At 51.0% G+C, this 13,645-nt stretch overlaps 1 protein-coding gene across 1 annotated transcript; it reads right to left on the minus strand.

The window, feature by feature from the left end:
• Positions 1–3,008: 3,008 nt before the first annotated feature.
• MIND_00553400 (uncharacterized protein) lies at positions 3,009–4,920 on the minus strand (the record flags this gene model as incomplete). Its single annotated transcript, XM_037362312.1, has 2 exons — positions 3,009–3,455; positions 3,505–4,920. 2 exons carry the CDS (start codon positions 4,918–4,920, stop codon positions 3,009–3,011), a joined length of 1,863 nt encoding a protein of 620 aa, XP_037222604.1.
• Positions 4,921–13,645: the final 8,725 nt, after the last annotated feature.

The raw sequence follows: 13,645 nt of genomic DNA on the forward strand, positions 1-13,645 counted from the left end.
TCCCTGCCGCCCACGCGATCCATGCAAAGCTCATGGTGCCACTGGAGTTTCCGACCACCACCTCTTTCTTGAAGCGACGCCAGTTCCAGCGTCTGAATCGTCAACACGAATGACACGTAGCGGTGTTACCGCGGCGGATACCAGCAGTGCTCGTCCGCCAGCTCGTCGTAAGCCCCTGGCCCAGACCATTAGTCCGGTTTGGCAGGAGCGAATTCATGCGCAGCAAGCAGTTGCGGCCGCCGTTGTCGATGCTAAATCGATGAAGCTGGAGATGGAGTCGCAACGAAAAGTTGAGGTTGAGCTTGTAATTCATTGGAAGGTATGCCGCATCCATATTTCTCAGTGCTTTGTTTACGAAATACTAGAAACTTTGCAATTCAGCTCGCTTCCCCGTTTCTGTGGCCACCTACCCCAGTTTACGACTCGAGAACGTGCCCCATGTTCTCGAGATGCTCCATTTGGGCCCATCAGAGATGTTCGACCTCTACGAAGGTGGGAAATGGAAGATAATTTCGACGTCCAGCGTTTTCACGGTGGAGACTGGCCGCGCGGTTCTACTCAAACGAAGACCAACACTGGATGACGAGTGGGCGATTTGTGATTGTCCAGGGCTGGACAGGGAGCTTGAGCTGCAACCTGTTGCTCGACAGCCGCCACATGCAGTTCTCTCGCCGCGAGGCTCCCCTCGTAAACGCCGTCTCGATGATTTTGGGACCATTGAGCAGCTCCCGTTGAGCCCTCCAAAGGTGGCCAAGACCATTTCCGGTAGCGACGCCGGTCATTCTATCCGACACCATATTCCTTCTACGCAACCAACAACCACATTGCCTACCAATGTAGCCTTGATGCCCACGCCTAGCAGCAGCCACACTGTTTCCCAGCACGCACCTGTCAGTGCTCCGACTAATACAGCTTCGATTCCCTTGCCTACGCCCTTCCTTGCCGCCCGCACTCCCACTATTGTGTCGGGTTCTCAATCCCGCGCAATTCCAAATCTGTCTGTGTCGGAATGGGAGGATGGTTGGGCGCAAATCAAACAGTATGAACGACAGCGACATCCTGTCTACCGATATGACAAGACCGCTTTCCCGGTCGTCTTTTCAAATTCCATATGTAAAGCCGACTGTTGCAGGGTACAAAAAGCGTATCAATGCCATCCCGCGCGAGCTTGTAGAGCGTTACTACAGGATGGGCCGGGTACCCGAAGCCAGTCTGGGGAATCTTCTGTTGGAGGCACGAAGTGGTGTCAGCCCTACTGGTGCGGTTGGTTTGATGGCTCAACAGCCTATTGCTTCGCTCCCTCTACCGACCTTTCAGCAACCAGCTCCACCATCACTTCCAGCTGAGCAGGTACACACATCTCCAATTCCAAATCCAACACTTGTTCTTCAGCCAACATCTCCGTCACTTACCTTCGATGAATTCGACGAAACTGTCTTCCAGGAGATTGTCAGTGCACCGTTCGGTCGCTGTCCGGCCTGCAAGGCACCCTATGATATTATTCCGTCACCCAAGCTACATGCAATGCGGGAAAAACTGGCGCAAGGAGTTCTTTCTGCTCAGAGTTACTGCCAACAGCATCGGACAGAAGCAACGGTGTTGCCGTTGGGGCGAGACGAAAAGTGGCCAGAGACTATCGACTATCTGGAGTTGTATTCTGCCAGCTCCGCCACCATTAAGGAGGTCATTGAGCCACTTCTCGAAGACCCCCACGCAAGCCCGTTCTTTTGCGAATGCCGTTCTTCGTCGACTGCATAACGCGGAGTTTTATGGCCATCCCGGATAGTAGGTTACTCTTTTGTTTCTGGAACGGTCCCATCTCATATGTGCCATTAGTTTTGGAACGATTGGGCTTGCCCAGATCTCCAAGGCCGTCAACGACCACTTCGCGCACGACAAGAATCAAATTGACATAACAGCATGTCAACCACTCACCGCTTCATCGTTTATTCATCAAGTCCTGGTCCCAGAAGTGCAGGTTGCGCTAATCATGTCGACACTCGCGCAGGACTACGAACAAGCGCAGAAAACCTTGCAACTCAGCGAGGAATTTGGCCGGCTCCTTCATTCGGCAGAGGACAATGGTCTGATGGTTTCTCAACTGTTTCCCTTGCTTTCTCCACTCTCTCCCTCGATTGAACTTCCCACTCTCGTCCTCGACACACCGCAACCACTTCCGGACACTGCCTCAGACCTGTGTCCATTCTGTGACGAAGAGTTCCCAGAAGTCTTGTCTCCAACATCGCAGAAAATATTGGCAGGACTTGTATCTGCTTCGGATCTCTCTCCGCATCCTGCCAACCCCCGTCATCGCGAGATCCCATTCCGGAAGCGCATGGACTTTTGTCTGCGTCACCATCTTGAGAAGACGACATTTCCGACTGCGCATGCGGAGAACTGGCCATTCCAGCCTGATTTTGCCAGCCTGTTTTCGCGAACGCGTGGGCTCAAATCCGTGCTGAACGAGCTGTTGGAAGACATCGACAACAGTAGATTCTTCCGTGAATCTTGTGACGATCATATGCGCCTTTCGCAAAACCCAAGCATTACCCAAGAGTTTGGAGATGTGCGACGAGCAAAATTTGGAGCAGCATAGTAAGTCATGCCTGCTCTTGTCGCATGGATTCTCATTTCATTCTAGTTATGGTGAGCCAGGATACGAAATCATCTCCCTTACAGTCCGGGCCATGTTTCCAAGGACACTTTCCCTCATCGACATCTGCAAACCTCTCCTGTACGACATTTTCCTTCAAGAAGTACTTATCCCGGAAGCTGTCCTTCGAATTGTGCGACAAGATCGTGGGATCACCATCGGAGCGGCAAGAGCTCTTGTTTTGGCGACCTACGAGTTCGGAAGGGTGCTGCATCCCGATGGCAGTCAAATGGAAGTCTGTGATGCTGTTCAGCGCAATCTTGCAAATGAAGTAAAGGACACTGTAAGGTAGCTTGAACCAATTTGTATTTTTTTCTGTACACTTCGAATACCCTTTCCAAATACATGAGTGTTTCTAATTATCTGCAAGTAGCTCTTCACGCGGAATTGAATGAGGATGGCATCCACGGTTGGCCAACAACTTGACCATCCATATATTGCGACGCCGAATCATCTCGTCCAAGAAGAATTCATAACGTTCAACGGGCATCTCGCGAACGATGGATTGGAACCCACCAAACCATGCATTTGTCTGTTCAGCCGCAGATGAGTTGAAGCGCCATTTGCCGTCCACAGAAAGCTCAGGCCAGAGCAAGGCATTGCAGTCCCGTCCACAATCTAAATCACCCTCCTTGTGTTTGCACTTGAAGTGGAAAACATCCACGGGCTTTGCGACATCTGCAAAGTAGTCCTGTCGTTCTTTGGGCTCATTTCGTAGCATTGCCATAATACGACAGTTGTTGTCGTGCCAAAGGACTTGTGGGAGGGATTTTTTGGTTGGAAACAAAGCTTCCCAGAATTGCTGGCGCTGAATTAGACATATGCTGACCAGTAATAGAAGTAAGACTTACCACGACAGCATTTGGGGCTTCGGATCCATAAAATGTTGCACGTCCAAGAATGATACCACAAGAAGAGACACAAAGCTCCTCGTTATGAGTCATTGAACGGCCAAATCGTGCACGAACAACACGGTTTCCGGTGTCTGGCTTGCCGTCGCAGACAATAGTTGATGCATCGAACTCAACAGGCTCATTGAGATCGGCTCCGTCGCCCTCCAGAATTTCCTCGTCGGTTTCAAGAATGGTACCAAGGGGAAGTGCATCGTTAGGTTGAGAGGTCTGTGCTCGCTGTAGCCGGCGCTTTAACTGAAACATTCCCTTCCCAGCGAGTTCATAATAAGTCTCCAGCCACCGATGTGTTGGTTCGGCACATGTCCGATAACCATTGCTCACAGTCTCGGAACATTGTTTGACTGCGCAAATGTTGTCCAAGTTTTCATGCTTTTTACAGAAGCGACACTTGACGTTTGGTAAGCGCTCGAGACAGTCATGGACCCCACAGCATGGTCGGCCCAGCGTGACACCATCGGTTACTGTCGAGCGGACAACAGTCATTGTCCCGTCATCTCTCTTGTCAAACCAGCAGCAAGTGGTACATCCATGATTCCATTCGTCCTGTCCTGTTCCTGCCATACGGAGATTTCGCTGCTCGAGGGCAGGCCGGAGACGCTCTGCTGGGGAAGATGCCTGATGGGGCAGCTCGAGAATGGTGCCGCGTCGTTGATTATCAAGGAGGAGTGAGTGTAGGAAGAATGAGTTCGACACAGCTTTAACGTCCATTTCAAAACCAACACGCCAGTCTGCCGGGAGGAGACTGGAGATGTGAGACTTCACCATCCCTTCATGGTAGATACGGGCACAGTTGGTTGAGGAGGTCCAGGCTGTAGCCATCATGACAGCAAATAGCTCACAGAGGCTCCGCTCAACATAGAAATGTGTCCCAATTTGGATGAAGTCGGTGTTTTCATGCATATAATATCGGCGGACATTCCCTTGAACGTGATAGTTGTGAAAATAGTGTGTATAGCATTTGCGGCAGTATGTTGAGTTTGCAAACCCCGGAACTGGTCCAAATTCCTGTGTGAAAAGCGTGACTTGGAGGCGGCTGGGCTCAACAAGGTCCCGCTCAAGGACTTCATGAGTATTACTGCGCATAGTGGGCCCACAGGCCCGGTCAGGACAGGTACGCATTGGTGGCTCCAGTGAATAGATTCCCAGGCCACGATTTTGGATCAGACCGTAGCGCAAGAATGCTTCAATATGTTTGACGCGAGCTGCATGCGCCTCCGCAGCAAGATAGTCATGTTCCCACGCAATGGTACGTAGGGAAAGCCAAGAGTTTTGGACAGCATCACCGGAAATGCCCAGAACATCAGAGAGAAAGTCCACAATATTCCAAGGTAAAATCTCTGGGGGGTCTGCCATTGTTGGAGGTTGGAGAGATGACAAGTAAGGTTTGAGAAGTCGGAGGAGCTCAATAAAGGACACTGTGGCATCATAGTCAAGGGGTGAATGCATCAGGTAGTTGTGCAAAGCAGTAAGGAAGACAGGAAAGGTGGCAAAAGTTGGTTAAATGTCACGAGGTCATGTTGTTTATTGTCTGAACAAATTAGGCAAGTGTCTAAAACAGGTAAGATGTCTGTGCCGACATCCCAACTCAGAATGAGATCAGGTCTATCAAAATCGGATGTGACATGCCATTAATGTTATTTGATGGGATCAATGGTCTATGGTCTAGGTCTATGGTCTAGTATACTGGTCTATAGACTACCCTCCCAGTGCCATCCACGCTCTGTTCAAATTCCAGATCAAAATAGCTACAACTGTTGGCGTACGGATGGCACATCCGATGTTGCCAAACCCTCTCTGCTTATACAGAGTCGGGGATTGTTCTTCTGTGTTTAGCTTGCATTTTGACCTGAATAATTGTGGGAAAAATGCGGAAAAATTCAAGAATGCTTTCATATTATCAATTATACCTTATAGAGCTATATAACCCTACAGAAATAATTAACATGACTTATAAATTACATGAATTTCAGGTAAAAAATCAACCAATTAGACTTGCCAACATAATTCAGCTAGGCATTCAGAGTGAATCATTAGGTTGGGTCAAAATATGGTATGAGCCAGTAATATTCAATGTTTCTCGATCTGTTGCAGCCTATAATATGGAATGAAATGTAAAAATTCAGTATACTTAATATGTATACAGACGCTAGTTGGAGATAGGTCGGAGGAAGATTCGGACAACAGCTGGCGAAGCACCTCAGAGCCTGGATCCAAGTTCGGACATGATATTTTTGGCCACTGTAAATTAAGCTTTGTTTAAACCAAATCATATAGACTCAACGAGACCATCATTCTGCACATATAGATGGATACGCTAAACACACCGGTATACCCACCGTTTTTTTCCTACTATGACCTCCAACTCTGTTGCTATTGAATTCGACGATGAGATAGAAGACAGCCTCAAGATTCCCAGTATCATTGCCGAGCGAATACCCTCCCCTACTCTCTCCATCTCTCAGCTCCTCCTTGTCCAACTACCACCACAAACAGATGACGGCTCCTCTGGCTCTTTCTCCGACCAAGCACCCACACACGATATTGCCAACTATCTTGACCTATTATTGCTGCCTTGTCGTTCAGTTCTCAATAGCCTGCGAGCGGGACATACAGAGGCGGAGATCAGCGGCAAAAGTACCATCTATCTATCCGTCAACCCGGGTTTTTATTTTCCAATATGGGCTCTGACATTTTGGACTTGTATGCTTGAGCTGGTAGAAGCAAAGGAGCTTTGGCTACAAGCAAATGCCTGGGTGGGGAAACAGCGTAAACAGGCAGACGAGATTCGACTGCAGGCAGCTTTGCGCTTGCTATTCAACGACCTGAGCTGGTCAGGCTGTCTTCCTATACTCAAAATCAGTATACGGGAGCTAGCGACACTGCTATCCTCACGGTACCTGTCTTCGGAGATCATCGATGGCCTTCTCGCTATCCAAGCACACCGTCTACAAGATTCCATGACACCGAACCTTGACAGTCATACACTCGTCTTGAGCACCATATTCGCCGACTTTCTAGCACAGTTCCATCCCATTGTTGATGGCGTCCCAATGGGCCCAATACGAAATTCACGTAGTGGACAGAGGTACCTCGCAAAGCATGGTACTTGGCTGCAAAACACTACCAGCCGATACATATACCTCGTTTTGTATCGCCCCGAGAACCATTGGACAACTTGCTCAATCGACATCCAAGAACACCAAGTCCATTATTCCGACAGCCTAGGATGGAAGCGTCCACAGCCATTTGTTGATGCGCTCCTTGTTTGGCTGAAGCAGTATGTTGATGGCGACTTCGTATGGGCGGATGACTTGGTCCATGCAGTGCAGACGGATGGGTTCAGTTGTGGAATGATTTCTGTGAATACAATCAGCCATAACATATTCGGAGATGAACTTTGGACCAAGGAGAGTGCAAACACTATGCGGATGAAGGCATTCTGCGATCTTGTCAACTATTCATGGAAGGTCTGGAAACAAATGAGTATATGTAATGATTTTCTACTGACACGAGTTACAGACCCCTCTCAAGGCCGACTTGGGAACAACTCCAATTATTGACCCTGCAGACTTCAATGACAATATGCTGGCCAGTCGATATGACTTCAACGCTCCGGTTTTGGCACGGGTCCCAGCTTTGGAGGTAGCAGCGATCGATGGTCAAATGAGCTTCAAGAGGCAACGCGACCCAGAATTGGCATGTCTGGATAGTTTGGTCATGAAGCGGAGGAGGCTGGTGGTAGAAGAAGACACGGTGGATCCAGCCGGCTTAGGTTCCTCCACCGCTTCCGCCCGAGAAGGCCGCTGGACTCCAGCGGCCTTACTCTGCTTCCTAGTCGTGGCGTAAGTAGCTCTTTCCAAGACTTCCTCCCACCATCCTGCCGCGAAGGTGGCTCTTTCCGCTGGCGCGAAGAGACCCCGCTCCTCCAGTCGCTGAGTCCTTTCCTGTTTGCCTTCGTCCGGAATGATGGCTTGATCCTCGTCGCGAATCGGGGATTCATGAGAGTGGACTCTAGGCAATCTCGATAAGGGGTCCACATTCGAATGAATCCTCCCTGGTCTGTGCACAATCTTCAATCCTGGATATGCAGCGAACACCGCCCCCCAGGCTGCCAGCCTACGATTCATATTTTCGTAAACTTCGGGCCCATTGGAGCGCGGCGTGATCCGTCACCAACACTACCGTCTCGCCTTCTATGAATGGCTGAAACCGCACCAACGCCTCTTTGGCTCCGAGAGCTTCCCGCTCGGTAGCGCTGTAATTGCGCTCCTGTTAAGTGCCGTGTCGACCAAAGGGACGGAGACGGAGACGGAGACGGAGACGGAGTCGAAGTTGGAGACGGAATCGAAGTCGTAGAGCACTTGGGGCGGAACACCACAGAAGGATGATTGGGTGACCGGGGCTTCCAGTTGACCAAGACAAGACAAGAGGAGAAGAGCGGAGTCGAGACGACGCTGGGAGATAGAGACCAGCAACGTTAATTTACAAACTGAAGTACGTGATAATACATCAAAGTATTTATAGTACGAGAAGTAACAGAAACGGAATAAGGTATAACAAAGTAAGTAACAAGATTAGAACAAAGTCAAGTAAAGTAGAAGAGGAGTTGCATACGAGGAACAAGGCATAGATGATTGCATAGATCATAAGTCGGAGTAATTGGAAACGCTCAGTAAATCTTCATTGCGTAAAAACCAAATACCGGAGACGGACATCGGAGACGGATGCCGGAGTCGGCACGGATATAACAGTATCCCCCTCTTGCGTTTCTTGCCCACAAGAAACAGGAGCAATGGTCGTAGAGGTAGGAGTCGGAATCAGAATGAGTCGGAGTCAGAGTTGGACTTGTGAAAATTTTGAGTCGAAAGCCGGAAAGGCCGAGATCACCGAGGAAGCCGGTGAGAACGTGATAATGGCAAGGAGGACGGAAAAGGAAAGGGGTGACAAGAAGCACGTCACCGATTGACATCAATCTTTTCATCTTTACCCACACCCACCATGTCGCCAAAACGCCAATCCAAGAAGAATCCCAAGAATCTCTTCGAGTCCGAGGTGGAGCGAGTAGACGAGCTGTCGGAGACGGAAAGGGTTGAAGGCTGGGTTGGGGGAACGGATCGGAACCCCTTGGCTGACGCGTTACCGTCGGTTAATAACCGACGCGTAGACATGCGGAGGGAGTTGGAGGAGCTGGAGCGCAGGGCGCAAGAGTTGCGCGCGCGACTGGCGGAAACCGGCTCCGCGAGCACCGTCACCGGGTGGTCGGTCGGAGTCGTATGATCCTGACAACCCGGTCGACAACGAGCCGATCAACGAGGAGGAGTCGGAGCACGGGGTCCGCGGTGGCTCCGATGGTGTGGACACCAGCAGATCACGATGCGCTGCTAGTGATGGCAGCCGAACAACAGCGGCTTCGCGCATTAGACCAGCAGGCGGCTGTGAACCAACGCCAGAGAGCCGAGGCCGAAAAAGCCGAAAACCAGAAACAACGGCGCCGAGCCCAAGCCGAAAAAAGCCAGAGAGCGGGTCAACGCACGCCGCGAGCGCAGACTCGCGCCGCTGACGCGTGCCAAGGAAGCCGAGGCAGATGCCCGAATCGGTCGCCGAATCACGAGGCGTATTGATTCGCCCGTGGAGCCCGATTCGGCTGATGTCGCCGAGGAGGTGGCGGATATACCCGAAGCCGCCGAGAACGCCGACAGGGCCCAGACCGATAGGTCAGGTGCAGAAGACGTCGAGGACGAAAGTAAGTGCAAAATTTGACTTTAGAATATAAACCTAACCCGTTTTGGCAGAGAAATGCGCCAAGTGTGTCAAGCTGGGCAAGGAGTGCGTTTGGAGCGAACCTAAGCCCAATACGACTTGGCACGGGAGGTTGTCTTGCGACAATTGCCGCAAGCTCAAGGTCCGCTGCGAGGACGGAAACCCACCGCTGCGATTCCGCAAAGACGAGAAGGAGGCTGGGATGGTCAAGGAGAAGGGGAAGAAGAAGAAGGTTGCAGGGCCACGGATTGTGGTGCCCAGGGTGGTTGAGAGGAAGGCTCCTGCGGAGTCGCCCGCGGAGACGCCAGCGGAAATGCCAGGTCCAACGCTCAGCAACGCGGGGATCTCCGCCATGATGGCCAATCTGCTGATGCGTCAGCGGACTGATCACCGGCAGCTCAACCGCGTGATCATGGGACTGCAAAACCTTGGCCGCGAGTTGCGCTTCAACGTCGGGCGCGATCAACTCGTCGACCACACCCGAGCAACTGGACGAGCGTCTACAGGGAATCGACAAGACCCTGCAACACTGGGACGTCTTCATCCAACGAGAAGGCCAGAAATGTCGGGATGCGGATGAGTCGGAGTCGGAGGATGCTGAGGGCGAGCCGTACGAGGAAGAGCAGGGGGAGCAGGAAGAGGTCGAAGAAGATGATGCGATGGATGTGGCGAGGAGCCCCCGAGGGTTGACAAAGGGAAGGGAAGAGCCGAGTAGCGGAGACGGAGACGCCTCGGAGACGGAAACGACAACGACGAAGATTAGAGTCGTAATGTAAAATAGAATAATAATTTTCCTTATCTCGTAAATCGGTGTGACATTAATCCAGTTTGGGTTTGTTGGGGTATTGACGATGGAAGGATTCGATGTATTCTTCAGCTTCCAAGTCAGGTGCACCAACCCAAGTGAATTGTTCATCAGTGGTTTTCGTAACCAAGCCATTCGACCAGATAGCGGAGTCGAGCCGGACCCTTGAAACGGCGATCAATCTTGGAGTCAACAATCTGTTTGATTTCGAAGTGTTCTTCTCCATCGACTTCAATTGCCGCAGGTGGTGGCTCTTCGCGACCAGGAAACTTGTTGGGTGTGTGGATTTCGATTTGGGAAACGTGAAAGACGGGATGAACTTGAGAAAGGGATTTCGGGAGACGGACTTGATAGGACGCAGCACTGGGCTTTCCGATTATCTCGAAGGGACCAAAATGCGTTTCCGAGAACTTCGGAGTCGGACGCTTGGTCTTGATGTACTTGGTCGAGATAAAGACTTCGTCACCAATAGACGGAGACGGATCCGGAATGCGTTTCCGGTCCGCTGTCTCTTTGTATTGCTCCTGAGCGTACTTGATCTGTTCCTTGAGGAACTCGTGCAGCTCTTGGAGATCGACGACGTAGTCCTTAGCATAAACATTAGCCACATCACGCTCTGGATGAATCGTAATAGAGGGATCGTAGCCTTTGTTCGCGAAGAAGGGTGATATACCAGTAGAAGCGTTAGGAGCATTATTGAGTGCGAACTCTGCGATCGGCAGTAACTCGTGCCAATCATCCTGTTGGTAAGAACAATAGATGCGAATATATTGCTCAACAGTTTGGTTCATGCGCTCCGTTTGCCCATCAGCAGAAGGATGATAACCCGAAGTGTAGTGGAGTTCCATGTTGAGTAGTTCTCCAAGGGAACGGAAGAAAGAGGACACGAATTCCTTTCCGCGGTCAGAAGTGACGTGGGATGGGACTCCGTGTTTTGAGAAGACGTGAATGAGGAAAAGTCGAGCGAGCTCCGGAGACGAAATGTGAGTGTCGCACGGAATCAAAATGACCTGTTTGGAGGCACGATCAACGATGACTAGAATGGTGTCGAATTCACCGGATGTGGGGAGCTGCTCAATGAAGTCCATAGAGATAGAATCCCAAGGACGGAGAGGAACGGGGAGAGGCTTTAGCAGACCGTAAGGTCGATGCCTTGGCTTCTTGTTGCGCTTGCATGTGATACAAGATGCACAGTAGTCCTTGACGAAGGTTCTGAGTTCTGGCCAAGTGTATTCGCGTCGGACAAGAGCGAGAGTACGATTTTGGCCAAAGTGACCGGAGAGGATATGGTCGTGATGGTGTCAGAGTACAGTAAGTCGCAACTCCGGAGACGTACCGGAGACGAGTGGTACCCAGATTCGATCGTCATAGCGTAAGAGACCAGTGTCATCGAGTTTCCAGCGCGATGAGTTGCCAGATTTCGCGGCGGAGAGGCCGGAGACGGCAGCGGGATCGTCATTGATATGAGCGCGGATGTCGTCGTGAAGCTTCTTGACATCCAGAATGACGGAGGCGCGAAGCACAGGTTCTTCAAGGAAGGTAGCGCGGAGAGAGGCGTTGAGTTGTTCAGACGTGAAAATAGGGCGAAAATTTTGCGGATTCAATTTTCCATAGGACTTATCCCCCTCTTTTGGGTAGACGTCCCATCGTCTAGTTAACGCATCAGGCTTACCCCCAAGTTTACCTGGGCGGAATCGGATTGTCATGTTGAAACGACAAAGATACTCGGACCAGCGGACCTGGCGCCGAGTTAGAACCTTGGTAGTAGAGAAATACTCAAGGTTCTTGTGATCAGTGACCACATCGACCGGAATCGGGGCGCCTTCAAGATATTGACGCCAGTGAGTAAACGCATCGAAGATAGCGAGTAATTCCTTATCGTGTGTGTCATAGTTGAGCTCTGATGGCCCCAGAGAGCGACTCCGGAAAGCCACAGGATGGATTTCACCATCATCGCCGGAGACGGAAAGGATAGCGGCGATAGCATAGTCGGAGGCGTCCGTTTCTAGGGTGATTTGGCGGTCTGGGACCCAGTGATGAAGGATCGGAGCCTCGACAAAGGCCTTCTTGAGGTAATCGAAAGCCTCTTGACACTCAGTGGACCAGTTCCAGCGGACGTTGGCACGAGTGAGACGAGTGAGCGAAATCGTGATGTCGGAGTAGTTGAAGATGAAACGTCGATAGAAGTTACAGAAACCGAGGAAGGATTGAATGTCCTTAACCTTTCTAGGCGTAGGCCAGTCCGTGATCGCGGAGACCTTCTCCGGAGACATGCGAAAGCCGTCAGGGGAGAGAATGTAGCTCAGATACTCGGTAGTCGTGACGCCAAATTCGCACTTTGGCAACTTACAGTAGAGTCCGGCTTCGCGGAGACGCCGTAGGACTTCCCGAACATGCTCGACATGCTTCGACTTGTCGTCTGAATAGACTAGGATGTCGTCAAGATAGACGATAACTGTAACATCCAGTAAGTCGGCGAAAAGACTATTGAGAAATCTTTGAAACGCAGCAGGAGCATTGGTAAGACCTTCAGGTACAACCCTGAACTCGTAAGAGCCGTAGCGAGTGCGGAATGCCGTTTTTGGTTCGTCTCCGGGTGCGATACGGAGAAGATGATAGGCGTGGCGCAGATCGAGTTTTGTATAGATACGTGCCTTTCCCGGTTGCGTCAAGCAAGTCCGAGATCAGCGGAAGCGGGTAGCGGTCCTTCTTCGTGATGCGATTGAGTCCGCGATAGTCAACACAAAGGCGAAGGCTGCCATCTTTCTTCTTAGCGAAGAGAATAGGCGCGCCATGACTAGAGCGCGAAGGATAAATGAACCCGGAGCGGAGATTCTCGTCGATGAACTTGCGGAGAGCTTCCAGCTCGTTCTGAGACAGAGAATAGACGTGTCCGATGGGTGGTTCTTCACCATCAACGGTCTCGATCTTGAGATCAAACTCGCGATGGGGCGGAAGGTTGAAGGCTTCCGTTTCCGAGAACACATCGGCATAGTCTTGGTACTCGGGTGGGAGACGATTAACCTCAGGCTCGGCTTGAGCTGCTCGAGCAAAGGCTTCGTCAGAAGGGACTGCACGAAGAGTGTACTGATACGTATCTTTATCCGCAATAACACAGCGATAAGCCGCAGCAGAAACAAAGAGAGATTTGGGGCGCGACAAGAGGAGTCTTGCGCGTGAGAGTTATGGCCGGAGACGGAGTGTCAACCGGAGACGGATCGTCCAATACAGGACCAGGATTTGTTGGCGAAGGGGCGATATAGGAGCAACCGGAGAGGGCGGAATCGATTCCGATTCCGGAGTGTCCTCGCTCGTAGAGGAGCTGATCGCAACAGGAGCAGGCGTGATAGTAGCCAGTTTTGTCGACAAAGACTCCCTAGACGTGTTGGAACGGAAAGAGACGGTGGCTTCAGACCAGTTAATCAACGGATTAAAGCGGTTGAGCCAACTATATCCAAGAACCATTTCACAAGGAGAGTCCAGATGGGTAACATAGAATTCCACAAGGTGGAC

Source organism: Mycena indigotica (genome assembly GCF_014461135.1).
Source record: "Mycena indigotica strain 171206Taipei chromosome Unknown Mind.scaff0004, whole genome shotgun sequence".
Lineage (NCBI taxonomy): Eukaryota > Fungi > Basidiomycota > Agaricomycetes > Agaricales > Mycenaceae > Mycena > Mycena indigotica.